At 33.9% G+C, this 27,616-nt stretch overlaps 1 protein-coding gene across 4 annotated transcripts in view; it reads left to right on the top strand.

The window, feature by feature from the left end:
• LOC145283570 (equilibrative nucleoside transporter 1-like) overlaps positions 1–27,616 on the top strand; it is an 80,581-nt gene that overhangs the window by 17,915 nt on the left and 35,050 nt on the right. For 3 of the 4 annotated variants that reach the window (XM_080132481.1, XM_080132482.1, XM_080132479.1), the window contains exons 5-8: positions 3,833–3,981; positions 7,304–7,398; positions 11,161–11,211; positions 22,058–22,143. In XM_080132481.1, the coding sequence (XP_079988607.1) occupies positions 3,833–3,981; positions 7,304–7,398; positions 11,161–11,211; positions 22,058–22,143 (381 nt within the window). The remainder of the gene's footprint in view (positions 1–3,832; positions 3,982–7,303; positions 7,399–11,160; positions 11,212–22,057; positions 22,144–27,616) is intronic. The other variant, XM_080132483.1, reaches the window with a different exon arrangement.

Raw genomic sequence — 27,616 nt, 5'->3', positions numbered from 1 at the left:
GGCAGGTTTTACTAAAAATTACTGTACGACTGACTGCTCCTTCTGTTTGTCGTGTAGAAACAATGTGTAAGGTAGCGTGAATCAGCAGGACCGAATCGCACATTTAGTCATGCCAGATTTTGGTCGGACATAAGGGGATTTACTAAAATTTTACGACTAAATTATGTACGATTATTTGCTCCTGCTGCTGCTTTGCTAATAAAGCAACTTTTGTATGAACGAACTACTGGGTTTATCAGCGCAAAATATTGTAAAAACATACTGTGGTATTATTGAAATGAACAATAAAATGAATTTACTCACAAGTTTCAATCGAGAGGTTATTTTTAGATTTATATAAAAAGTATTTACAAAAAATAAATTATTGTTTAAATATTCTTCCTTTAGGCATAAAGTAGATAGATACATAAGTATTTATTTACGTAATGAACTTCTTAAGGACTGACAGAATTATTTTTTCCAATTTTATGTGACACATTTTCGGGGTTTTTTTTGGGGGGGGTCTTTAAGGTTTCTTTTTTGGATTAGTCGTGCCTTAATTTTACTAATTATGCACGACTAGAAAATAAACACGATTTTATGTACGTCTAGTTAATAATAATGATAACCAATTATTTGGCACACTGTATTGGAAAAAATAAGTCTTAGTCGTTAAGGATTTAATTAGTCAAAGCTTCTTCAACAGTTTAAATTTTAAAAGTTTAACAGACAAAAACAAGCAGTATTTGATAATAATAATAATAATAATAATAATAATAATAATAATTATTATTATTATTATTATTATCATCATAATAATAATAATAATAATAATAATAATAATAATAATAATAATAATAATAATAATAATAATTTCTTCTACTTTATACAAAGATTTCCTAGTGTTACATTGTTATTGTGTTACAAAATTCAAATTTTACAGAAAAAGGTCACTTATAAAATATAATTTGCAAAAAGAAACAAATTGTCGGCTGAAAGTTGTGACTGTGACTTAATTCGTTTTGTCATTTATTTCAATAATAAAGGAATAAACTTGTTTATTAGTTTTTACAAAGATTAAACAATTTTTTAAAAATGGCACACTGGGTTGAAAACAGTCTCAGGTTAAAAGAATTTGCTCAAAATAATCGCGACTAAGTAGTTTTATTGTTCATTTAACTAACAATATCTGTTGCCCTAAAGGACTCAGTATATGTAGGGAATATTTAATACAAATCGGAAGTTTTCTTTTAGTAAATATCTTTTTTATGTGCGGACTTAAAAAGATATTTTCCAAAAATAACCTCTTGAAACTTCTGTTTAAATTCGTTTTATTGTTTATTACAAGATTGTTTTACGATATTTTACGCTGACGAGCCACGTGTAAGAGTTGCTTTAATCAACAGTAGCGGCAATTCGTCGTAAATTTATCGCACATAATTTTTAGTCGTGCATATTTTATAAAACCGCTTATAACCCACTGTCCTTTAATTGTTAATTTACTTTAAAAGCAGTAAATAACAAGGATAAGAATTACTGACGAAATAAGATAAATAAAAAAAACACTTGTTTGTATTTGGTCATCTACAAAACTATCATCACTCCACAAGGAAAAGCAATTCAACATTATTCAAATAGGAGTTATGTCCCTTGAGTCGCACTTAATAGTTCCTTGTTTTTGTCTGATCCTTTATTTGTTTAAATTTTACTTAAGAACATTTTACGTGTTGTCTGAATCTAATTAATTTTTGCGCTTGTATCGCTTGAAGTCTCAGCGTTGTATTCTAGGCCATATAACGAGTTGAACATAATGATTCTGTTTATCTTGTTAATGAGTCGTCTATTTGATGTGTGCAACGTATTTTAATATGTTATAATCTCATGTGTGCCACGTGTTCATCGGTTTCTGTACATGTTGACATAATAAATAGTTTATAGACAGAAAGATGGAAAAACATCATTTACATTTGTGCTGTACAAAGAACGACATACCTTAGACCACAACCATTGTCATTTGTTCTGACGGGCTCCGGTAATGTAGCCCTGGCTCTCATGAAAATTTCAAACTACCAAATTGTTCTATATTTTATATTATTGTGGTTGCGAGTTGTGAGGCCCGAGGTGGCACACCGATCTCTTTTCCACAGTTGATTAAGTTCATTTACCCACTCCAGTTCTCCCATGATTGCCATCGTCTATTTATACTACACAGCTCCCAGTTACAGACTATTTAACTAAACTTTCGACTTCCCACGTGTGATCTAAAATTGACTTCCTTTTCTGACGTAACTTTCTACATTGCATTAAAACACATCACACAAAATCTATTTTGTTTATCCATTTTCTTTGTCCTAAATTCCTAAAAATGTCATTCTATGTGGAAAAAGATATCAGAATGACATTTCACCCACCAAATTACATTTCTACAAACTATTTGATGTAAATATTTGAAATATAAATATTTATTTCGATGTGATATAACTCCGTCTGATATTCTTGCTTTACAAATCATAAGAGCATTATAATACGCATCATAATAATGGACTATTTTCTAATCTACTTTCTGATTTTCATTATCATTTTTTTTACTTTTTCATTCCTTCCTTATATTGTGATATAGTTATCTCTGCTGCACAGTTCGTTGTGTATTTTCTTCCTTTTCTCGTGTAATTCTAATATTTTATGGACCCTTGTCTTCTTACGCCGTGCAGAATATCAGGTTCGAATTAAGTAGTCACAGCAACCAAATCAATCATTTTATATACTAGGCTACATAACGAGCGTACTTATGTGAGTTGTACACTAGGAGTCTCTTTATCTTTTAAACGCGTTATCTATCCAATGTGTGTAACGTATTCTAATATGTTTTCATCTGTTGTTTTAAACTTCTGTTATTGATGTGTGTATAATAATATATGTTTCAACATACTAAACAATGTATAAACAGAAGGGCGGAAAAACATTTATTTTTAGTGCTGGACAAAGAACGGCATACTTTGAATCGCAACCATTTTCGTCTGTTCCGACGGGCTCCAGAAATGTAACTATGTGCTCGCGAAAAATCTAAACAACCAAGTTGTTTCATATTTATATTTATTGTGGTTGCTAGTTGTGGGCTCCGAGGTGGCACACGGATCCCTTTTCAACGACTACATATGTTCATTTTACGGTCCAGTACTCCCATGACTGCCATCGTCTGTCTCTACTACGTAGCTCCCAGTTACGGACTGTTCAATTTAACCCTCTACTTTCAACGTATAGTCCAAAATTACTCCCTTTGCTGACGTCCCTCTCTACGTAGCATCAAAACAAATCATCTGTTGTTTTTCCAAAATGTATTTTGTTTATCAATTTTTGTTGTCCTGTTTTTCTAAAACAGCCCGATACATTTTTAGTAAAAGACATAACTAAGAGAATGATATTTTATCCATCAAGATATATTTCTGGAAACTATTTAATGTACATATTTCAAATGTAAATATTTATTTCGCGTTGATAAGATTCTTTCTGACGTTCTACTTTTGCAAATCATAATTATTGACTATTTCTATTCTTGGTGTTCTACGGTAGGCTAACAATATAACATCAATGCATGGATCACGCACTGTTTGTTATTAGTGTAGACGTTCCGATATTTTCTAAGGCAAATTAAAGTATTTTGAGAAAATGCTTTATACGGAATACAATAAAAACATTAAGGAACATTCATTTTGTAACTGTCTTTGTGTTGTATAAGATTATTATATCTAAAATTATAAATAAAATGTTTCTATTTATTTCTTATTATATATACATATATATATATATATATATATATATATATATATATATATATATATATATATGTTTTTAGTATTTTCAAGATTACAAATTAATGATAAACCCTAATTCAACCGACATGGAGAGACATTATCAAAGCAGTTTCATGAATTACATCACCATTTGTTCGATGATCCCCAGTGTACTCTTTGCGGCAATTAACGTCTTCATCACAAATAGCAGGTGACTTTCATTTATTATTACATGATATAACTAGATAAGTTTTTTAACATGGGTGATGCTTTAAAAAGTAAATCTAACAAAGTGTATATTTTGTGTTCATAATAAATAATTAAAGTTATTAAAACTTTATATGTCCAATATAGAGTAAAGTGTATATTCTTAACGAGCTAAGATCTACTACAAACTGTGTTAAACTCATTTATTCTGACCCAGAAAACAGGAATTCTCTGATTTGAAGACTAAAACGTAATCTAATTAAGTTTTCACAGCACGAATACCGTTGTCTTTTAAAGCTCAATATGTTACACATAGAACCAAATACCATTTACTAATTCTCTAGAGAAAACCAGTATACGTTCCTAGCAATGTCATATCGGAACTGGTTTAAGGAAATCGCTCTAGACAAGGCAGGAACCACTTGATGCATCGAAAAAAAATCTACAAAGTCAAAAACTATCCAAGTCTGTTAGAGGGATATATACCAACACAGAAAACAACAATTCCTCAGCCTTTATAAAAATCATCACTCATTATATACAGCGGCCGCTATGAGAAATCGGTACTCTTGTATAATTTGACCCGAATTTTCGTGATTTCCCGTCAATCTCAGATCGGGCGAAACCGGCAATCATCGGTGACAGCCGAGCGTTGTTCAAATGTTGAAACGCTAATTCGACTTTTAAAAGTTTTTTTTTAAATATTTTTAGCATTTTTTTATTATATGATTAGTTATTTTTAATGATTTATTTATTTTGAATTTTTGTTTTTTTTGTACTTCAATTTCTGGGAGTTTGATTAGCCAATGAAAAAGCGATAGGTAAATGAAAACAGACGACATTCGAATTGGAAGAAATCGACTGAACCCCCAAAAACCTGACAAACAACTATATTTTCAGACTCGCCAAACAGAAAAAAATGAAAGGCAAGGAAATAAATCTGTGCATGCTAGAAAAACAAATGGAAACACCGATGCAGACTATCTCATACTGTCAGGAAAAGATATTGCTTTCCCAAAGAATGGGGTTAGGTGCACCGATTGTAAACACAAATGTTTACTAAAAAAAAGACCATGCGTACAGGATGGCTTCTCCTGGCGGTGTACCAATGGACAATGTAGACAATGGGTATCATTGCGTACAGAGGATCGTATTTTGAACGATCCGATTTGGATATTGCAACAATGGTAAAAAATAATCTATTTATGGGCGTTCGAAATGGCAACCCTAAAAAATATTAGAAGAGAATGCGGAGTTATATCCGAACCCACGTACACTGATTGAAAGAAATTTCTGAGAGAAATTTGTCAGGAGTATTTTCTGAGGAATTCCCGGCAGATAGGAGGCCCAGAGCACACTGTAGAAATTGATGAATCTCTATTGAAGAAAACATAACGTAGGGAGAATCTTTGAACCGCTTCTTGAAAAAAAAACATGTTTTTCTATTTCTGTGTACCCCCCTAAAAAAACCTGACTGAACAAATTCTTGAAAATAAAATGAAAAACAAGAAAAAAAATACGATTAAAGAAAGACAAAAAAATGTACTTACACCTAACATTTATACGGGTAAACAACCTTTTCTTGAAGATAACAATATTTAAATAACTTGCTGTTGATAAATATTGTGCAAAAAAATACTAAAATAAATTTGATAAACATATTAGCTTTTTTCAAGGTAAGTTTTTGTTATTTTTTGATAATTTGCATTTTTATTTTTATTTTTGTGGTTTGTTTGTTTTTTTCCTTAGTCTGCGTCTGTTACGCCGCTCGGCTGACACCGATGATTGCCCGTTTCGCCCGATCCTGGCTTGTCGGGAAATCACGAGAATCCGGGTCAAATTATGCAAGAGTACCAAGAAATCCTATTAATTTATTAGAACTAAACAAATGTAATATGAAAAAATAAATACAATTAAGTAAGTGTACAATGAAGTTTTTGCACAATAAATCATAATCTTTCTTAAAGTTCTGTGTGCTCAGCATGGAATTTAGTAAACAGTGCTAGGACTTAACAATTTGCTTTAGCGCAGAACTTGAAAGGCACTTTAGCAATGACAGTTCGCATTTATTTCTTGCGTTAAACAGTGCTACACAATGTAGGATTTCTATTTTCGTAAATAAATATACACACACACAATTATTTTTACATTTTGTTACATCCCATTAAATTAAATTTTATACATTTCGTTATATTTTATTCTATACACCATACATTCTAAATCTACAAGCTAATCAATTTTTGTACATCCCATTAAATTAACGTTTTTACATCCCATTAAATTAACATTTTTACATCCCATTAAATTAACGTTTTTACATCTCATAAAGTTTACGTTGTTACGTCCCATTAAGTTAAATTTTATACATTTCGTTATATTTTATACTATATACCTCGTTGCATTAAATTCTATACACTTGATTAAATCAACAGGCTGTCTCCTTACAACATCGTAATATGTCACTGTAATAAATATGTGTGCAAAAAACATAACTAACAAGTTCATATATTCCGTTCATTTTCAGTTCTCCCATAAAATTCCTCATTTTAAAACTGACAATCTATCCATGCAAGCAACTTTTATCCTTGAATGGCACTTGGTTCTGAGTTGACATTGATTATTTTTTTACGTCGTCTTTTCATGAATAAATTTTGTATGTAACTGTGAAATCTTTTTAATAAGTCGTGTTTTACAGAACACAGGATCTATTTTAATTCGTATATGTTTGTAAGTGTATTACTTTATTTAACATCATAAATGCGCTAGGGAAGGAATATGGACCTAACAAATGGTTCGATTACGTGTTCACAACATGAACAGTGATGTTTGTTGAAGCTCAATGTGTTCAACAGAGTCAAATGCACTTTGCTAATTTTCTAGAGAGTTAAGCTCATACTTTAGCACAGAGCTTCAACGGTACCTTAGCAATTTCAGCTCGAACTTGTTTTTATGGAAATCGCTCTAGCCAAGGCAGGATACCATTTCATATATGAAGGCAAAAAAAACACTATAAGGTCTAAAACTGTCCAAGCGATGTGTTTGAAGGATAAATCCCAACTAAGAAACATCAATTCTACCCCTCTTTATCGCTCATAATATACAGAGCCCGTTATAAATAATTATATCAATTTATTTCAACAATAACGAACGTAATATTAAAAGTATGAATATAAAATTATGAAAGTGGAGAATTAAGTTTTTGCAATATAAATTATGACGTTTTATAAATACTTTAATTAAAACTGTAAATTCTTTTTAATATGCCGTCTTTAACGTGACACAGCATCCATTTTATTATGTTTTATGTTTTCTTTTAATCTCTTCAGCGTGGTTTCACCGATGCGAATGATCGTAGCAAAATTAGTGATGCTCGCACTTCTTGCAGTAACTATTGCATTAGCTGCAATCGACACGCGTGACCGTAAGTTTTCTTTTATGTTCTCTCTCATCCACGTTATAGGAAGTTCAAAAATATGGATCAGACAGCAACTATCACAAACCTACACAAAAGCGTGTAAAAAGGAATAATAACAGTATAAGGTCGGAATAAAGATGCAAAAATGAGAGAAATATTCATGTCAATAAGTCGAAAATAGTAAACAAGAGAATATTATTTTTCAGTATGAAATGTGAATGGAAATTATGTCGTTAAAAAGATTAAATGTCAATTAACATAAATTGGTCTGGAGGGTAGAAGAGAATTTCACATTTGGATAACCACGTTGGGTATTTAGTGTTTAGACGCCACGATTCTGAACACTAATTATCTGTGTAAGAAATAAATGAAATGGATCTTTATCTTCTCTTCATCTTCTATCTATCTTCTTTATCTTCTCTTCTTTATCTTCTCTTCTTCTATCTTTCTTCCTTTCTTCTATTCTATCCATCTATCTACCTATCTTCTATATTCTATTCTATTCTGTCTATCTATTCTTCTATCTATCTATCTTCTATCTATTCTCTATATTCTTCTATTTATCTTCTATCTATTCTTGCTATTCTTCTTCTATTCTTCTTCTATTTTCTTCTATCTTCTAACTATCTATCTATCTATTCTTTCTTCTGTTCTATCTTCTATCTTCTTCTATGTTCTTCTATCTATCTATTTATTCTTCTATCTATCTATATATATATATATATATCGATATGTTCTTCTTCTTCTATCTATCTATCTATCTATTTATCTATTCTCCTTCTATATATCTTCTTCTATCTATCTATCTTCTAGCTATATACATAAAATGAACTCCTGTTCTCCTTCTGCTTTTGACCTTAATAGGATTAAGAATCAAGACATTTCATGCAAATGTAATGTGCACAAATTGCAGCACATGATCTGAGGTGTGCTATAGGCCCATTACCTCTACACTTGATCGATAATCGTACATTTCTATATTTTCCTGATGAGAGTTCACTGCCAAAATCGGTTAGAATCAATGAAAGTTGTAAAATCGTTTCTCTCTATTAAATGCTTCCTTTCCCGCTCCCCATTTACACCGCTGCTTGATCGTTCACAAGTTACGAACGCACACCGATTTCGGGTTTAGTAGTTGCTTACAAAAACTGAAATGCTTCCTATTGGGTGAAACGCACCATGCTACTTTTACGTAGTTTTATTACCATTTAATTCCATACATTTTTACACTCAAAAAAAAAAGAATTCTTTCCATTTTTTTTCATAAACATATAATACATTATTTACGTTTTATTTCGTTTCGTTTCGTTCGATATTTTTTTTTTCTGTTTCCGTTTCTCCAATTTCTTTTGGAAGTTTAACATAAAATAATTATACCATCGTTATTATCGCATTTCAAAATGTAAAATATCAAATTTTCACGTAAATCGATTAGGAACAAATCATTATCAAATAGGAACAAATCAATTTATGAGTAATTTAAAATATTTACCGACGAAGATCGAAATTACTATATTTAAAAATGTAAACAATGCATTTTTATATGAACTTGTAAACGTAAACCCAAACATTACGGAGGAAAAGGGGGAGGCGTCATATGAGTTAATCACCGTTTGTTTCTCTTTAGACTAAACAAAAATAAAAAATAAAATTTTCCCATTTTTTTTATTACATACAGATATAATGAATCGTTTCCGTTTTATTTCGTTTCGTTTCCTTTCCTTTCATTCGATGTTTTTTTTCCTGTTTCGATTTATCCGATTTCTTCTGGAAGTTTAACATAGTTATTTTTTTTACTCAGAGTTAAATATTAATTTTCCGGTCAAAATAATTATACCATTGTGATTATCGCATTTCGAAATGTAATATATCTAATTTTCGTGAAATTCGATTAGGAACAATTCAAATTATGACTGATTTAAAATATTTACCGACGAGGATCGAAATGACTCTATTTAAAAATGTAAACAATGCATTTCTATATGAAACTCTTAACATCTCATTCGAAAACACATACATTACAGAGGAAACGGGGGAGACCTCATATCAGTTAATCAGCGTTTGTTTTTATATAGACTTACAGATTTTAATATTACACGAAATGTGAATGGATTTGGTGAGTGTTTAATTAGATCCTAAACATAAACTACTCCTTATTTTCGAGTAGGTGCTGATAATAGTCTGACGTGTTCAAATCAGATGATGCGTCATTATCTTAACTCTTAATATGGGGAGGGGGGTAGTATTTTACTATTATGAGATATGTACCGTGCTGAAATACAAACGTTATTATTTCGAAAGCAATTTTTAATATTAGAAGAGGATCTTTCTTAAATCTTCTGTACTTACAACTAACAATTTAATCATTCTTATTATAAGGCAATTTAATAATTCTTAATATGAGGAGGGTAGTATTATACTAGTATGGAATTGACGTACCTGGCTCTTATATAGGTAGAGAATTGCATATGCAGGTAGATCGATAGAAGGATCCCATCATTTTTCCAGCGACCTTGGCAACGGATTTGATGTACGTATTCCATTTTAGATCAGGAATATAGGTCAAGCCCAGAAGCTTGTCAAAACATGGAGCTTCCCCAAGACGAGAGCCATTCATTTCTTTTGATGCCAGATGGGGATCAGGACGTTGATGATGTAAAGATAGAAGCTTGATTTTAGATGCATTAAAAGTAACCAGCCACTTTTTCCTTATTGTACCACATGCTCAAGATTAGAGGAGAGAGAATCAGTAACATAGGAGACACAGAGTAGTATTTCCTTGTAACAACGACATTTATTTTCTCATTCTTTCGTTACCATTGCGGCGTCCCCCGCCTGATCGTCTTCTCAGGCATCAATCGCGCCTCTTACGTGATCTCGAATAATCTACAAGTTTCTAACGTCATCGTCTGTTTTAAGTCTTTATTGTTTTCCTACCGGTGTCGACATCCCGCATGCATTTGCATACATGCACCCGCGCTATGTTACACATAGCTTGTTTAACTAAGTTCTTACAAAGAAAGCGGATTCGTCGCTTAATCGGATTAGAAGAAAATGTAGAAATCTAAAAGCCATAAAATGAAGAAACACGTCATTTAATGTCACAATACATTATACGAAAAAAATATAAGTACTACTGACTGAATATCTTAATCTACCAAACACAAGAGGAAAAACACTTGTTGCTATAGTCGGAAACTAAGAGACAAATGTAAGCAATGAATAATTAAATAGTATATAATTGAATACACTGTATATTTGTTAATTAATCATAGTACAATGCATCCAATCACTACCTCCTCCTTTTTGGTGACGGTAGTGTAATGTCTGTTTTATTCTCACGGGCATTATATCTTCCTTTGGAGAGTATTGTAGTATGTGTTTTTATATCACGATATATCAATCAAGATATTACCTTTCTGTGTAGGCTAGTGCTATATCTGTTCTATTTTAACAAGTCAATATTCCCATGGCTTATCTCTTATTTTAGAGGGGGTGTTTTAACTGTTTTCTTTTTATTATATGATCTTCAAAGGTATTACATCCGTTTTTATGGACAGTTTTCAATACTGTCTATTGGATTGTAACCGCCCTGAAATATAGTATTTTCCCTGAGAGAATTGTAGTATACAGTTGTTTATCAGGCAATTAGTATATAAGCAAGCAAAACTACAGACAAGAAGGATTATATTCTTGACACGATTGTGAATATTTTGTTCGAGCGTCTTAATGTTTCTTTTAATGTAAAATATTTTCCCTTTATTTTAGATGTGGTAACATTTTTCATCGTTACAATGGTGATAATTGTATTTATTAACGGTAAGTAAAAGGTTTTTCAAAGGCTATGAACTGATTGATGTTCTCTAATGTAAAACACGCAGGGTGATAACTTCTTAAATACCACCTATAAAAGTCATAAGCATTTCTGTAATTAAAATATATTTCGAACAAATGAACTTTTGTCTGGACATGTCTTACCATGAAACATCAAATTAGTCTATCCAGTAGTACCATCATTATTCAATGCTATTATATAGATCTTTAGTAAATGTCTCATCAGTAGGAGGCGTGATCTTAAATTGACTTTACACTCAGCGGATACTTACCACCCAAAGATTTTGATATATGAATTACGAGCAAGGAGACTCGACATTGTCCGAGATTGAATTATTATCAACTAATGTTTTACATTTCCATATTAATATTGTTATCAAAATCGGACAAATTGCCCATTTTTTAAACAAATCGATTAATTGCCTACTTTAGTTAGGGATACATCGAGGTGCACCAAGAGAAAGCCTTCCCGCAGTGACTTAGTCCACCATACCTTGTATTCTACATTGCACTGTAACATTCATTTCGAACGCGGTTGTAACTTGCGATGAAAAGTGGGTCTTTTAAAACCGGTGATGTTCAGCTTGGTGCTTAGACGCCGACGAATCTTCACGACACGTTCTTTGAGTTAATCAAGTACATTCCAATTAAGCATTTGATAAAAAATGGCACACAAATGCTTGGACAGTGACTGGAACTTGCACGATAGTGCGGAACCTATTAACTTAGTGTCTGTACAGTACAGCACAATCACGACAGAGTTCACGTTGACACACCGGTTATCGCCAGATCACTGAAGTTAAGCAACGTTGAGCCGGAACAGTACCAGATGGGTGACCATTTGTGAAGGCGATGCGCTGTATGTACCGTGAGGTAAAATACCAGCTTGGGAAACTGGCGCGGTCTAGCCTTCTCTCGAGGGTAGATGGGACTCTCTTAAACCGTGGTAGGCGCCCCATCTAGTGAAAGCGTCACGATAAAAAAAATACGCTTGATAGCTCTGGCGAAGCATAAAGTCTTCAGCTACCGACAAGATTTGAATTACACTACAAACTCGGGTAGTGAGCTTAATCCCGGCTACGGCCGCGCTGGATAGATGGATGGATTAAATTAGAGACTGTATTTTTTTAGCCCTGTCTAAGAGTGAGAACAATACTGTCTGCATAATTAAATATTATGAACGATTCTGTGGTTGGAATTTTTCAGGGGAATGTCACCATATATATATATATATATATATATATATATATATATATATATATATGTGTGTGTGTGTGTGTGTGTGTGTGTGTGTATATATATATACTAGACTAGACTACCCGTGACCCGTTGGGTCAGTATGTTATATTTGCTATGTAATTAATGTATGAGCGTGACACTTGTGACGTAAAGAAAACAGTTTTTGTGATATAACAGAAACATTTCTATGGAAGTATATTAAAAATGAAAAAAGAATATAGATACATTTCTATGAGTCATTGTGTTTATAATTGTTCATTTTTTAAAACAAAACTTACCGCCATTGAATTATAAGTGGTTTGCCATACTTATAGGTAAATCTGCACTATTCAAATTTTGATATATCGTTTAATTTAAACGCGAAAAAAAAAACAATTGGGACGCTGAAAACGTACACAATAAAACAATACGTTGTAAAATGCTCTTATGGCTGTCAAAGGTAGATTTATTTGTAAGAAAATTGCGTTAAAATAAATTAAACATAATACGGAAATGAACGATGTAAAAAATGCAGAAAGTATTAAAACTTATGTAGATAATTTAAACGCGAAAAAAAAAACAATTGGGACGCTGAAAACGTACACAGTAAAAGAATAGGTTGTCAACGGTTCAAAGTTGATTTATTTGTAAAAAAAATTGCGACAGTATACTTGTAATACAGAATAGTTGCAAAATATCCTCACCCTTCCCATATTAAATAATAATCTCTAAACAATAACGTTAATATTTCAGTGCGCAGGTCAAATTCTGCAAAAGTAGCGATTTATGTTTATTTGTTTACGTTGTTATGGGATTATGTTTATGCGCGTATGTGCAACCTGATGTCGTAAACCGGAAAGTGGGTTACATCACTCGTTATAAGGTCATTTGAGTTTTATAATTATATAGATATGTGCTATCTGAAATATATAAAGTGTATTCCCATTTGAGGTTCGAGTTAGACATGAGGCCGATTTTTTATTTAAGACAAACGCAGCTCTTTTTTTTCACAATGTGGTCACCACTTATCAAGGCCGGAAAGCCACTCAGGTATAAGGGTTATTATAAGTACAGTACGCTAGTGTGGATATTTAAAGTGTCTACTTAAGGGGGCGGTTCATCAGGAATTTGTTTACTTTGGACTTCAAGACATCCAAGTTGTAGTCAGGAGGGAAGCAGGCAGACGGAACAGAGTTCCACAGGCGTGCAATTCTAAGAAAGAAGCTTTGTTCATGGAATCTACGTTTTGATTTAGGCATAGATAAAGAGTGGGGAAAGTGTTTGACAGTGGATTCAGCTAGACGGGTTTTTTTTGTAAAAGATTGGCGAGGGGGGCAGAAAGGAGCATTCTGGATTAAAACTAAAATTACAATTGCCTTAGTCTGGTAGAATTCTGTTCTCGTGAAAGAAAACTATTTTATAATAAGCTAGATACATAACATTTGGTAGAGTAGCAAATATCAAATTTTCTGTTATATTAATAAATATGTTTCAATAATCGGTGCGCAGATTTTTGCGTTAACAAAATGCATGTACTTGATAAAATATTTAACTCTTGAAGATTATAACGGTTATTAATTTCTGAGATAAATATGGATTCATCGTATCATTTGGATTCTTCGTATCATTTGAATTCTTCGGACTACTCTTTCATTTTAAGTGTTATTTGCACAACGTATCAGTCGAAGTAACTACCGACCTTCTTCAAGTGTTCGTAATTCTGTGCCGAATCCTAAGTTTGACAGAAAGTTCCCGTGCTCAACAACATACACTTGAAGAGAGTCAAATGTTACATCGTATTACTTGGTTTCTATGGACTTTTTTCTTATCTTCTTTGTTATTTTACCATGTTGCGGTCGATGTAACATCCGACCTTCTTGACGTCTATCTTGTAGAACTCTCGAATATTTCTATCGAATTCGAGAATATGTTAATAATTTCTAACAAATTTATATATTATATCAACGAGTGTAGCATGCTCGATTCTCGTCGGCCATGACAAAGTAAAACTCGTTTGTAGTATCGCCCGCACTGATGATTGAACCTGTCAACATCCAGAAAAGCCTCACATATAACTGCATATTACCAAGTACTTTATCCGGTTTCCAGTATAAATTTTGGGAACCCTTATCGTAATAATATAATAAGCATGTATTTGTTTAAATTGAAATGTACCTATACAATGTACTTTTACTGAAGCTATAGATTAAAGTTAATCTAACAGTTGTATACTGTTTTTTTTTTTGTTTTTTTTGCCTTTCAAATCTCTCTCAACTGGTTGGAAATCGTCGTATACGTTATGTCTAATTAAGAAGCAAGTTCTCAAACAGTTTGCGTCGATTGGATTTTACTTTCTGAATTTCGTCGCCAATATTATATGACTGATCGCTACGCTCATCATCTTCAAGACACTTGTTATTGCAACGAAAATGTTTAAAAAAAATGTAAAAAATCAGTAGTGTTCCTGCGCCAAACTCTTCGTTGCTATTGCGAGTTGTTTCAGCAGCTTTTCGGCCTAGCTTAAACTGAAGTCAAAAAATTATGCGAAGTTGTCTTTTTCTAATCTTGTATTCAACGTTCTGAGAAGAACACAATTATTTTAAAACGATTGTAATTTAAACGATTAAATATAGCGAGTAACCCTCTTTAAACTGATATATAAAGTAAAGGTATAATAAGGCCCTGTCGGTGGGGCATTAGAATACGCCGACTGCCTCCCTGCAGAGGGTAAAAGTCCCTCAATGGAGGTCCTGGATATGACCTTAAACTATATCCAGAGGTGAGGCCCCAGCTTGTGGGTTTTGAGGAGTGTGGAGCCACCCTTTAATTACCATTGCTCCCAGGTCTACTCTGACCCGGAGTGGTAGTACCTGTTAGGGTCCCAACTATGGGTTAAATAGAAACCGATGTGAAAACAACAAATATATTCTATTAAAAAACATTTTCTTCAAAATCTTTGGATTCGGCATTAAATAACCCGAAAAAGGGTTGATATGCCGTAAAACAAAAACAGCCAATCAACCAAAAGGTATATTAACGAAAACCTATTTGAAAGTACGTCATTTGAAATCAAAATTAAAATTCCACAAAAACTTTCTTCTCAACCTACGTATATTTTTAGAACTTACACTTAAAAACAGGTTGGACAGTTTGACATACACTTTGAACTCCGCACCTATAATGAGGTAAACGTAAAGAAACCGTTAAAAACGCTAATGATATAAGCACATACTTTTCTGCCTAAATTCAGCTAAACTAAAATATCTAAATAATAATATATGTCGGACTTATTTACTTAAGTATTAATATTGACATTTAATGGATGGAAAACAATATAAATTGCCGGAAAAGGCATTTTCAAGACGACTATAAAACATAGAAGCATTAAGGGATGAATAAAAGTAAATATAGTAAAAATTATTCCAAAGAAATCAATACATATGCAAATACATAATATTTCCATAATATTTGCTTGATGTCAAAATATTTGAGTCCTTAGTTAATCAAGCCCTAGTCCAGCACCTAACAGCTGCTAAACTCCTGACTGACAAACAATATGGATTCAGGCAAGCCCGTTCAACAACAGATATCTTTACTGTAGTCTCTGAACGTATATACCGTTCACTGGACAAAACAGAAGAGGGTACAGCGGTAGCCTTTGATATATCTAAGGATTTTGACAGGGTATGGCACGATAAATTAGATGATATGGTATCACTGGAAGAATGCATGCTGTAAAAATCCTTCTACAGTAATAGAAAAATCCAAGTTGTCCTCGACGGTCGTACATCTAAAAAATATTATATAAATGCGGGAGTACCCCAGGGATCTATTCTTGGACCTTTATTATTCCTGATATTCATAAATGACCTCCCTGATAAAATTGTTTCGGAGATGTATATATTTGCCGATGACACCACTCTCTATAACAGGCATGAGGGGAAAACAAATGAACACATATCTAAGGAAATTTACAGAAAAATTAAGGGATGACCTCCAATTTCTACTGGAATGGGGACAAAAATGGATGGTCACATTCAATGCTGCCAAGACTAACATTGTTTCCTTCAATAACTACAAAAAACCTTCTCTACCACTAATAGCAATGGCCAAGAACACATTGCCTGAAAGTACTTCTTTTAAATTCCCCGGCCTAACGTTTACAGGGAACATGAACTGGAATATATATTTTGAGAGCATTGCCAAGGCTGCTGCAAAGAAGGTGGGCTCTCTCTACTGTGCTAGAAAATTACTTACCCCTGAAAGTATCCTGTACCTCTATAAGGCCACCATTCGCCAATGTATGGAGTACTGTTGTCACATTTGGGATGGTGCATCTGGTGCTTGTCTCTCACTCCTGGACAGGGTTCAAAAGAGAGTCGCCAAACTGATAGGTTCTGAACTCTCATCTAGGCTTCAGCCTCTGTCCCATCGACGAAATGTTGCATCCCTCTGCCTGTTCTACAAATACTTTTATGGTGAATGCTCTGACGAACTGCAAGCACTTGTATCTCCTCGACGTAACTACCCCCGACAAACCCGACAAGCAACTAAGTCCCACCCCTTTACAGTAGAGATCCCTAGGTATAAGAAAGCCTTTTACTCCAATAGTTGCTACCCCAGAACTGCAAGTCTTTGGAACTTCCTTCCGGGATTCTGCTTTCCCAACTGTACTGATATACAGAAGTTAAAGTGTAATGTGAACAAACATCTTTCTACTCATCTCCCTTCATAATGTCCCTGCAAATTATGTCTCCGATAGTAGCCCCCTACTTCAAAGTGGCACTGTGCCTTGTTTTGGGTGAAAATTGAAAAATAAATAAATAAAAATCATATATATGCCGTTGGGACGTAAGTAAATGAATATATAAATGAATGTTCATACGAAAGACTTGTTCGAACGAAAAACTTTTAAAATCTTTTCATTAATATGCACTAATGAAATTGATTTGTTGTTACAACATAATATTCATAAGCTGCTACATACACTGGGCTGAAACAATTGTACACACAGTATTACAAATAAAAGAATATTGTTTTGAAAATTAAAAAATAAGAAGGTATGTCGTCATTTAAGAAATATATATTTGCTCCCTATCTTGGGTTGACCATTTCGGGAAGTGATATACAAACTACAATTAGCGTATAAAGCGACGCACTTTGTGCAAACAAATCGAGCGGGGGCATTCGGACGATGTCAAAACATGGTTTATTCATTACCCACGCAGCAGCAGCCGTATAGCGTGATTGTGAGAAGCCTTGACTGTCATTTGGGCGGTCAGGTTTCGATCCTGGGTTGAGACAGTTGCCTGTCTAGCCGCATAGCCGCACTGATGAGCTGTGAAACAGCGAAAAAGTACTGTATGGTGATGACTATATATATATATATATATATATATATATATATATATATATATATATATATATATATAATCTTGAGGTTGTTATTTTTCAGAGGTAAGGAAACCAGTGTAGTATAACGAGGTTAATACAAAAGTGTAGTATAACGAGGTTAATACAAAAGTGCTCAATACCAAAGGTATATTTTTACTTGTTTTTACATAAGCAGTAATGTCTTACTACACAGTCATGAGCATGTTTCTGTAGCTAGTTTTTAGTATCTAGATACCTCAGCAGCAATGAGGATCTCGGGTACACTTCTTGTAAAGGCCATTTATAAATAGAAACAAGGGATGCAATAAATACGTGTGTAAGTCATGTCTGAAAAGGGGTGTGTGAGTAAAGTAGTCAAGGTGGTTGTACAAGAAGTGAAGGTAGGGGTATTGAAAGACAAAAAGTGATGTTATCTGCGTGTGTGCGTGTTAAGCCGTCTAAGGCCTTACGTATACTTGGGTATACCAGGTTTTAGTTAGGGGAGTGAATTTTATTATCATTTCAGAATATTTATGCGAAATTAGTTGTATGTTTTAAGAGGTTTTATTTGGTTACCAGATGCTAGTAATATGACCGCAGCAGAGCCTGGGTCATATTATTAGCACCTACAAACTAATTTCGCATAAGAATTCACACACACACCTCAATTAAACCTGATATAAACAAGTACATATATAAATACATCAACTGTTTTATTTATATAGAATATATACACTTGGTCATTGCTGTCCTGTCTTATGTCCGATATTACAAGCCGCTGCTGCTATTCAAAGCATACACACGGTCAACAATATGTTTCTATAAATTATGATTATATTTTATTTTGTAATATGGGAGATATCTATTTGGTCATAACCGCCCTGTGTTAAGTATGATATTGAAAGCCACTGTTGCTATTCAAGGAATAAACTGGGTCAACAATATGAATCTTTTATAATAAGATCAGCATTCTTGCATGCTTATGAAAATGGAAATCGTTTGTTGGTAGCATAAAATGATTTTCTAACCTATTTCTTATAATAAACCAAAGAGAAAAAGGTAAAACATAAGAAACCGATGCAGGTCATTGTAAACAAATTATTTTGGACTGAATGGTTAAACAAAAAAAAAACTTATTACAGCAGTGATTTTTATAATAATTAAATTCAGTCATTTTTAAAGCATACCATAAAGTAATTTACAAATAAAAGCAATATTATGGCGAACGTCTATCTTTCACTAATATATAAACAATGCCTTTGAAAAACAAAGTAAATTGTGTTGGGTTCAGATTCGGTGGAAGAAGCCTAAAAAATATTCAATTGTAGTTCCTATCAAAAAATAAAAAAATATATATATATATATATATATATATATATAAGTCATGTGTGGATATATTTTTCAGAAGTATATATTTATATATATTTGTAAATATATACATGTATGCTTATAAATATATTTTATATATGCATACAGAAATAAGCATAAGTATTAGATACAGTTTATTTTCGCCTTGTTTCTGATATTTGGAAAATAATATCTCGTATAGATTTTCAGTTGTACGTGGAAAGAAAATTAAAAACTTATAATCGCATCTATTTTTGCATTGAAGTTTAAATAACTTTATTCAAAATATAGGATACATTCAATTTAATATTTTGTTGCGTAGCCTCTCTTTTGCTTCACTGTTTCCCGTCGCGTTCTATGGTTGGTCACAAATCTTTCGCGCTGATCCACTGTTACTTTCTCCTATTTTTTGCGTAATTATTCTAATTGCGTGGCATTTCATAGATTTAGCTAATGATCCTCAAAGTATCCCTAAGATTCTCAATTGGAATCAAGTCAAGGGACTAACTTGACCAATAAAGAGTACTAATAGGATTACTTTCAAACCAGTTATTTGTACGTTTTGCGATATTTTTTAGATCATTGTCGTGTTGAAGACTGAAATTCAAATTCGATTTTAAAGAATTCGCAGATTTTTGAATGGTTCGTCTCTAGAATCTGTACATGATATCATTCCTTCTATTATGGATAATTTGCAATGAGCCAGTACCTTTGATGAAAACCATTCTCATATAATAATGGAACTATTCCCAAAATTTACTGTGAGTATTGTATTGTTCTTGTTGAAGCAGTGCCATTTTCCCCAAAGACATGCCGTTGTATTTCTTCTGAATAGTTCAACATTCGATTTATCCGATCAGATTATCTTTTCCTAAAATTGCAAACCTTTCATTTCATGTTTTGACAAAATAAAATCTGTTTTTGACATGTTTGGTTTGAAGTAAATGCACTTTCTTTAGTGATTTGCCAATATCTTTTTGTCCAACACTCTCAAGATCAGTTTTAATTTCAAAACAAGTTATGAAGCTGTTTTGCTTGCACATTTCTCCTGATCCTCTTTGAAGTGCTCTCATTTATTTTTTTCTCTCTCTCTCTTCCTTTTCTGTTTCTTGAAAGGTTGCTGTACCATTTCCATAATTCATATACTTTCTGGGTATATTTCCTTATATACTTAGTGCTGGATTAATTTCTATGCTAACTTCTCGGTAAACTTTTCTTGTTTGTATCGTTTAATAATTCTATCTTGCATATATCAGGATAATTCTTTATTATTCGTCATTTTTTATCCTTGATTTGCAAAAATGTGTCTATTTGTTTTCTCCTCATGTCCGTTATAGAACGTGGTGTCATCAACAAATCTACCCATCTCAGAAACAATTCTATCAGGGAGGTTATTTATAATAAAGATCTAACGATCCGCCCCTGTGACATAGTCACATTTATATCATGTTGTTTTGACATACGACCATCGAGGAAACCTAGATGTTTTCTTGTCTTGTGCCGCATGTATTAAGTTAGATTAGTAACAAGATGATAAGAAATCGCCGAGACTATTTTGAACTTCCGAGACATGGAGCCGCTTCGCGGCCAGTGTTATGTTTTCTAATCATTAGAAAGGAATAGTTGACAGGGAGGAAGAAGTCAGTCGTTATTAATCGGAAAAGGTGAGTATTTCGCTAGAAGTCAAAGCTAATTGAAGAACAGTTTCTAGTTTGGAATAGTATATGACATATGGTGACATATGGTGGTACATGATATAACGAGGCCAACTGATCAATCAGCCAATATGCATCGACAGACAGTTATCAACAACGTGGAGTACTTGTGCAGATTCTGAACTGGACTTATCTAAACATCAGTTCGGCTTTGCCCAGAACATTATGTCAACCGCCGGATTTTGCCGAGCGTCGCAGATGATCAAATTTAACAACTGTACGAAACAGAAAAAAAAAACAGTAAAATAAATAGAAATCGTAGAAATAAAGCAGCTGCCGTAATTTTATTATTCATTTAATGATGTTTCATGGCAAACAAATTTTTATGCAAGGCTTTATAATTTTTTGTATTTTTGTTTTCATTTTTTATTATGTTTGCAAAACAAATGATGTATCTTTTGCTCTTTTCAAGGTGTTTTAAATATTTTTTTTATATTTTTAGGTATTTTTAAAAAAAGGTTTGTTCAGAAATGCTTATCAAAGAAAATTGTAAGAAAGGGTTTTACAAAAAAGTTCTATTGTTAAACCTTTTTTGTCATAGAAAAATTTAAAAAAATGTTTATTCACCTCCAGCCACACCCGTCGCTCATGGAGTCTCTCTTTTCAATGATGCATCTAAAGACATATGTAATACAATGGATTTGGGATTCGACAAATTTGTTAATTTGACAATAGGCAATATTTCTTCGGGAGTCTGCAGTTGTTTGACTCACATTAATAAACTTATAGTGCTGTTATTCTCCAGTTTTTCATGTAACATCTACTTTCTTTTTTCTCTTCCAATATTTATTCGAAAGTCGTCTGCTTGTTGGCTGATTAGCGTCTTACGTCAGATTACATGCAAACCTGAGTGATTGACGTCATGTTTCGGGCAAAACCTAGCGGACACTTAGATATGTCTAATTTAAAATCACGGCAAAAAATATTTGGATGGTGTTTGTCCAAGTGAAGAAATGGTTTCTCCAGAAACCGATCAGAGATTTACAAAGACGCATTTAAAAAAAGAAATGTCTGAATGCAAAAGTATCATCATAAAAATCGAAAAAGTGTGGATGTTTATTGTACTCAATCTTTCGTCTCCACTGAAAATTTTGGGATTGCCATTGAAGAACTTCCAAAGCCAGTAGACAAACAACAATATTACATTTCAAATCCTCATTTTTCTTCATTTTTTCCAGGAGCTGCGGCGATTTTCCAAAACAGCTTAGTAGGTATCTGCTCTATTTTACCAAGTAAATTCATCACGACATTATTTTTCGGAACGGTGAGTAATTGTAATTATATTTATCTCTAATAGAAATGTGCTATTTCTCTGTCTGAAGCCGGAGCTATACTAATTCTTCTACATCCGCAGGCAAACTAACAATTTTTAATGCGCAATTTAGTTTACTTTTTTTTAGACAAATATACTATGTTTGCATAACCATTTTCGTTGGGATAGTTGGATACCTGTTGTTGTAATAGTATAATATTCCAAAGGGTTATATTACTTTCGACAATATACGACAGAGGAACCGGATCAGAATAACCGCGGAGACGTTTTGCGCATGCGCAGTTCGGTTGACAGCAATTTACTAGCGATAGGTTGCGCATCATTGCTATGGTAACGATTGATATGAGTTCGCATGAAAGTTTTAGGCTGATCAACTAATTGAGCTATTAAAATGTTATAAAGAATCAAAATTACCTATTAAAATGTTATAAAGAATCAAAATTACCTATTAAAATAATTAAGTTGCTGCTGTTTTGACCTCTTATCGGCAATTTTACAAGATAACAACCAAATTGAATGTGAGCCCATGTTTAAATACCCTGTGTATCGAATTTCAAGTCTGTAGACCAAATATTCTAGGAGGGGTTTGGTAGAGGCTTTTCACACATAGAATACAAAGTCACTATTATTTTAAATTCTACGCAATTATTCAGAATGTACAAACAGTACACAAATAGAATAAAGCGTAATCTCTTCTTCTCTTCTTCTATATAAATAAAATGAAGTCATTTTCCCCGTCTGAGTTTGATCTTAATAGGATTAAAAATCAAGACATTTCATGAGAATGTAATGTGCACAAACTGCAGCACATTATCTGAGGTTTACCCTTACACTTCCTCGATAACCGTACATTCCTATATTTTTTCTGGTGAGAGTTTACTGCCAAAACCTGTAAGAATCAATGGAAGTGGTAAAATCTTTTCTCTCTATTACATTCATACTCCTCCCCGCAGTTACTTCACGCCGGTAAGTATATGTCCACAAGAGACATTAGGAAGAAACACCGGTTTGAGTTCGTAGTTACTTAAAAAATGGGACTGGCATTTTCCCGTCGGGTAAAACGCAACTTCAGATTGCAGCTACTCTAAAGGTTACTTATGCCATTTCTTTTATTTTATTTTTATTTGTTTTCTTGTCTTAGCGATTCGAAGGGTTACTTAGGTCATTTTTCTTTTTTTTGTAACATTGTGTCAAACGAAACGAACTAACCTTCGATTCCGGATTATACAAAAACCTCTAACTCACACAGTCTACATCTCTTGCTTTCGTACCCAACTGTTTTAATGACACGTCCCTTTCTTTTCCACCGTAGCCTCATCGATAAACACTTAGCAGCCAACATTCAGGTAAATAGTTTTATATGCATCCGATATTAAAATAAATGGAGTTTTTTCCTTTTTCTTTTTCTTTAAAATTGACCCGACTTCCCGTGATTTCCAGTTACGCATGGATCGGGCGATACCGGCAATCATCGGTCCCAGCCACGAGCGTTCTTCTAATGTGAAAACGATTACTCCACTTCATATATGATTTGTTTTCTTTTTTTTTTGTTATGTTTAAAGTAATTTATACAGTGATACTAAGGCGGAGGGGTGACTTGTTATTTTATGATTAGTTGATTATTCATTATTTATTTTTATTTGGAATTTCTGAGAGTTTCATTTTCAGAGGACCCCCCTCGCTGTTCTCTTATATTGCAATTTCTTAAACGTCACTTGCAAAAATTCAGAAAACGATCACGTTTTTGTTTTAACGGTTAATTAAAATAAAAGTCTTTTGGGACGCTGATATTAAAGCTAAAAGTCTTCTCAAATCAGTTTGCACTCTGGAGACGAATGCGTGTTCGAGATAAGTGTATTTTGATTTTTATGTTTAATTTCAAATTTTAATAACTACATTCTATTTCAGTACCTAATTTATATTTTTATCTCCTGATTGTTTTATTTAATGATAGCGTTTTTTTTCGTCATAAATGTGTATTATATCTACCAAGTTGATCTTAAGGATAGCATACTCAACCATTTTATATTTCTTTTAGACCCGCCCCCTCAATTTCTGTTTTTTTTTTTTTTTCATTTTGTGTTGAATTTACTTATAACGGCACTAGTTGAATTTCAGGAGCCTCCCCTCGCTGTTCTCTTATATCGCAATTTCTTAAACGTCACTTGCAAAAATTCAGAAAGCGATCACGTTTTTGTTTTAACGGTTAATTAAAAAAAAAGTCTTTTGGGACGCTGATATTAAAGCTAAACGTCTTCTCAAATCAGTTTGCACTCTGGAGACGAATGCGTGTTTGAGATAAGTGTATTTTAATTTTTATGTTTAATTTCAAATTTTAATAACTATATTCTATTTCAGTACCTAATTTATATTTTTATCTCCTGATTGTTTTATGTAATGATAGCGTTTTCTCGTCATAAATATTTATTATATCTACCATGTTGATTGCATGAACAGATTTGGAAATTGTATTCATTGTTAATTCGTGAGAGGTGAATCTATCACCATACGTTCCCTTTAAAAATCACGCCAGTTGGACTTTTATTAAGTACAATACTTAATAGATTTTTTTAAAGGAGAGTAGGGAACGTTTTGTGGAAGCGTTGTCGGCAGCTCCTGTTACTCTCGCTTCTCTTTATTCGTCACTCAGTCCTCATTTTTTTAATGAGTGATTTTTCTGACAAAGGGAAAAGAAAAAGCTGTATTCTAGGTTGGCAGTATTTTGTGTGAACAGTCGACAGAGATGGCGGAAATTTTCTGTTCTATGTCTATCCTTGAAGCCATGTCACCAGTAAGGGTGCTGGAGGTAAACGTTTTATCTGGGCTGACGTTATTCGCCTGATAGTCAGGGACCTGAACCTTGGATTAACCACTAAAGATGCTGTCCTATCAGCAGGCGCAAAGTACTGGGGCTGCTGTATTGCCATTTGGTGAATGGATTCTGAACCATGCAGTAGTCTCTGGTGAGGCCTCTCGATGCCATACTAGTGGGTAATTGTTACGGCTTTACCTTATCATGTGCTATAAAAAAAATTGTTCCTTACTTTTCTCTCTTTGTTTCCCCTCTCTGTCCTGCTCTAAGCAAGTCTGACGATCTAGTCCACACACTCCAAAGTTCCATCATGACAAGTTTCAATAAAAAATACACGATTAAACCCGGATCTGAAACTTCCAACGTACACCCCCACTACCATGTCTCCTTCTCCAACACCAGGGGTCTACGTTCTAACCTTCCAGAGGTTGAAGCCCAATTACAGGAGACAAAACCAGACCTTTTATTTTTAAGCAAAACTGGAATTGGACAGACTATTTCCCTAAATGAGTTCGTAATTAAAGGATACTCTAACCTAACTTCCAAATCTGACCCCCAAGATCGCCATGGGCATGGAATATGTGCCTATATAAAAGATGGCTTTCCATGTGGTAGGGACATCTCCAGAGAAGATCCTAACTTACCCTATATGTGCTTCCGAGTAGCACTAGCTCACACTACGGCATTTATATTTACTCTCTATCGCCCCCATAACAGCAGAGTTACTATCTTTAAAAGCATATCTGAGAAAATTGACCAAGTTCTATCAGCATATCCTTCAGCTAACATTCACGTATGTGGAGACTTCAATGTTCACAATGTGGAATGGTTGACCCACTCAAACAAGACCGATGATGAGGGGAGATTATGTCATGATTTCTCCATTGCTTATGACCTCACTCAGATTGTTCACGAACCCACCTGTGTGCCCGACAATGACGGCCAGTATGCAAGTCTCCTAGACCTTTTTCTCACAACTTGCCCTGAACTATGTTCAGTTTCCGTTCTGTCTCCTCTTGGATCTTCCGACCACTCAGTTGTATCAATTAAGATAAAAATGAAATGTAATAAGTCCTCAGACGTACCTCTCCATCGCACAGTATATCGATACACTATGGCTGACTGGGATAGTTTCCGTACATTTATATCGGATCTTCCTCTGCGTTCCATGTTTAAAAAGGATGTGTCGTCTATAGTATCAAACCTGACAGAATGGTTAATTTTAGGTATAGACAATTTCATACCCTAAAAAAAGTTCCAGTAAAAACCTTACAGCCAGTCATGGTTTTCTCCAGAATGTGCTGCTGCTGCTATTGCGCACAGAAATCACTTTTTCCACTGTTTCCAACGTAATAGATGTATGGAAACTAAAGTCGCTTTAAGGACTGCCAGAAACCATTGTAAGAAAGTAATAAAGAACGCAAGAAAGTTGTATGTTCAGTCCGTCAAGTCCAAAGTAGCTGAGCACCGGCTTGGTTCCCACCAGTTTTGGCAAATTGCAAACAGAATCCTGAACAGAAGCGTGTGCTCTATCCCAACTATCATCAATGGACCTGAGTTAATCTCGTCAGCATCAGACAAAGCCAAACTCTTTGCCAAGAACTTTGCAGCCAATTCTACCCTTTGCGACCAAGGCCGCCAACCCCCAATATTTCCTCCTGTATCAGAAAACACACTATGTGATATACAAATATCTGTATGTGCTGTTGCGAAGCTAATCAAAAACCTTGATTCCAGTAAAGCAACTGGCCCTGACGGTATTCCAATCAGAGTACTCAAAAAACTTCAACTAGAACTAGCACCCATACTTACAAAACTGTTTAAACGTTGTATTAAGGAAAATTGCTTCCCATCACCCTGAAAAATCTCATCAGTATGCCCTGTATTTAAGAATTCAGGTGATCGTTTATCCCCCTCTCAGTACAGGCCAATAAGTCTCCTGTGCGTCATGAGTAAGTTGCTGGAATCTGTGTTAAATAGAGAAGTAATCAACCATCTCAGCAAAAATAACCTTCTTAGTGACACACAATATGGTTTCCGTTCTGCTAGATCTACAGCAGATGTGCTTACAGTTATATCTCATAGGATTAGCGAATCTCTCGACAGAGGCAACCTTTCTAGGGCAATTGCTCTTGACATATCAAAGGCCTTTGATAGGGTATGGCATAAAGGTTTACTTCACAAGATCTCCAGCCATGGTGTAGCTGGAAATGTCTTCTCAGTTATTAAATCATTTCTCTCTGATAGGTTCATAAGAGTAGTAGTTGATGGGCAAAAATCAGAAGCTCACAGTATAAATGCTAGAGACCCTCAGGGGTCCATCCTGGGCTCAACTCTTTTCCTGATCTACATTAATGATCTTCTAAATCACATCCTTACATCATACGTAGACATTTTTGCTGACGACACTACCATCTATGGTAGCACATCTAAGACAGTAAACGACCAAGTTCTCTCCGATTCTCTCTCCTCTGATCTTGATCACGTTGTACAATGGGGAAAGGAGTGGCTGGTTACTTTTAATGCATCTAAAACCAAGCTTCTATCTTTACATCATCAACATTCTGATCCCCATCTGGCATCAATTAAAATTAATGGTTCTCGTCTTGGGGAGGCCTCAAGTTTTGACAGGCTTCTGGGCTTGACCTTTAC

This window comes from Euprymna scolopes, chromosome 8, assembly GCF_053919585.1.
Source record: "Euprymna scolopes isolate OS-2025 chromosome 8, ASM5391958v1, whole genome shotgun sequence".
NCBI classification, from domain to species: Eukaryota; Metazoa; Mollusca; class Cephalopoda; order Sepiida; family Sepiolidae; genus Euprymna; species Euprymna scolopes.
This window is presented reverse-complemented; position numbering and strand designations above follow the sequence as displayed.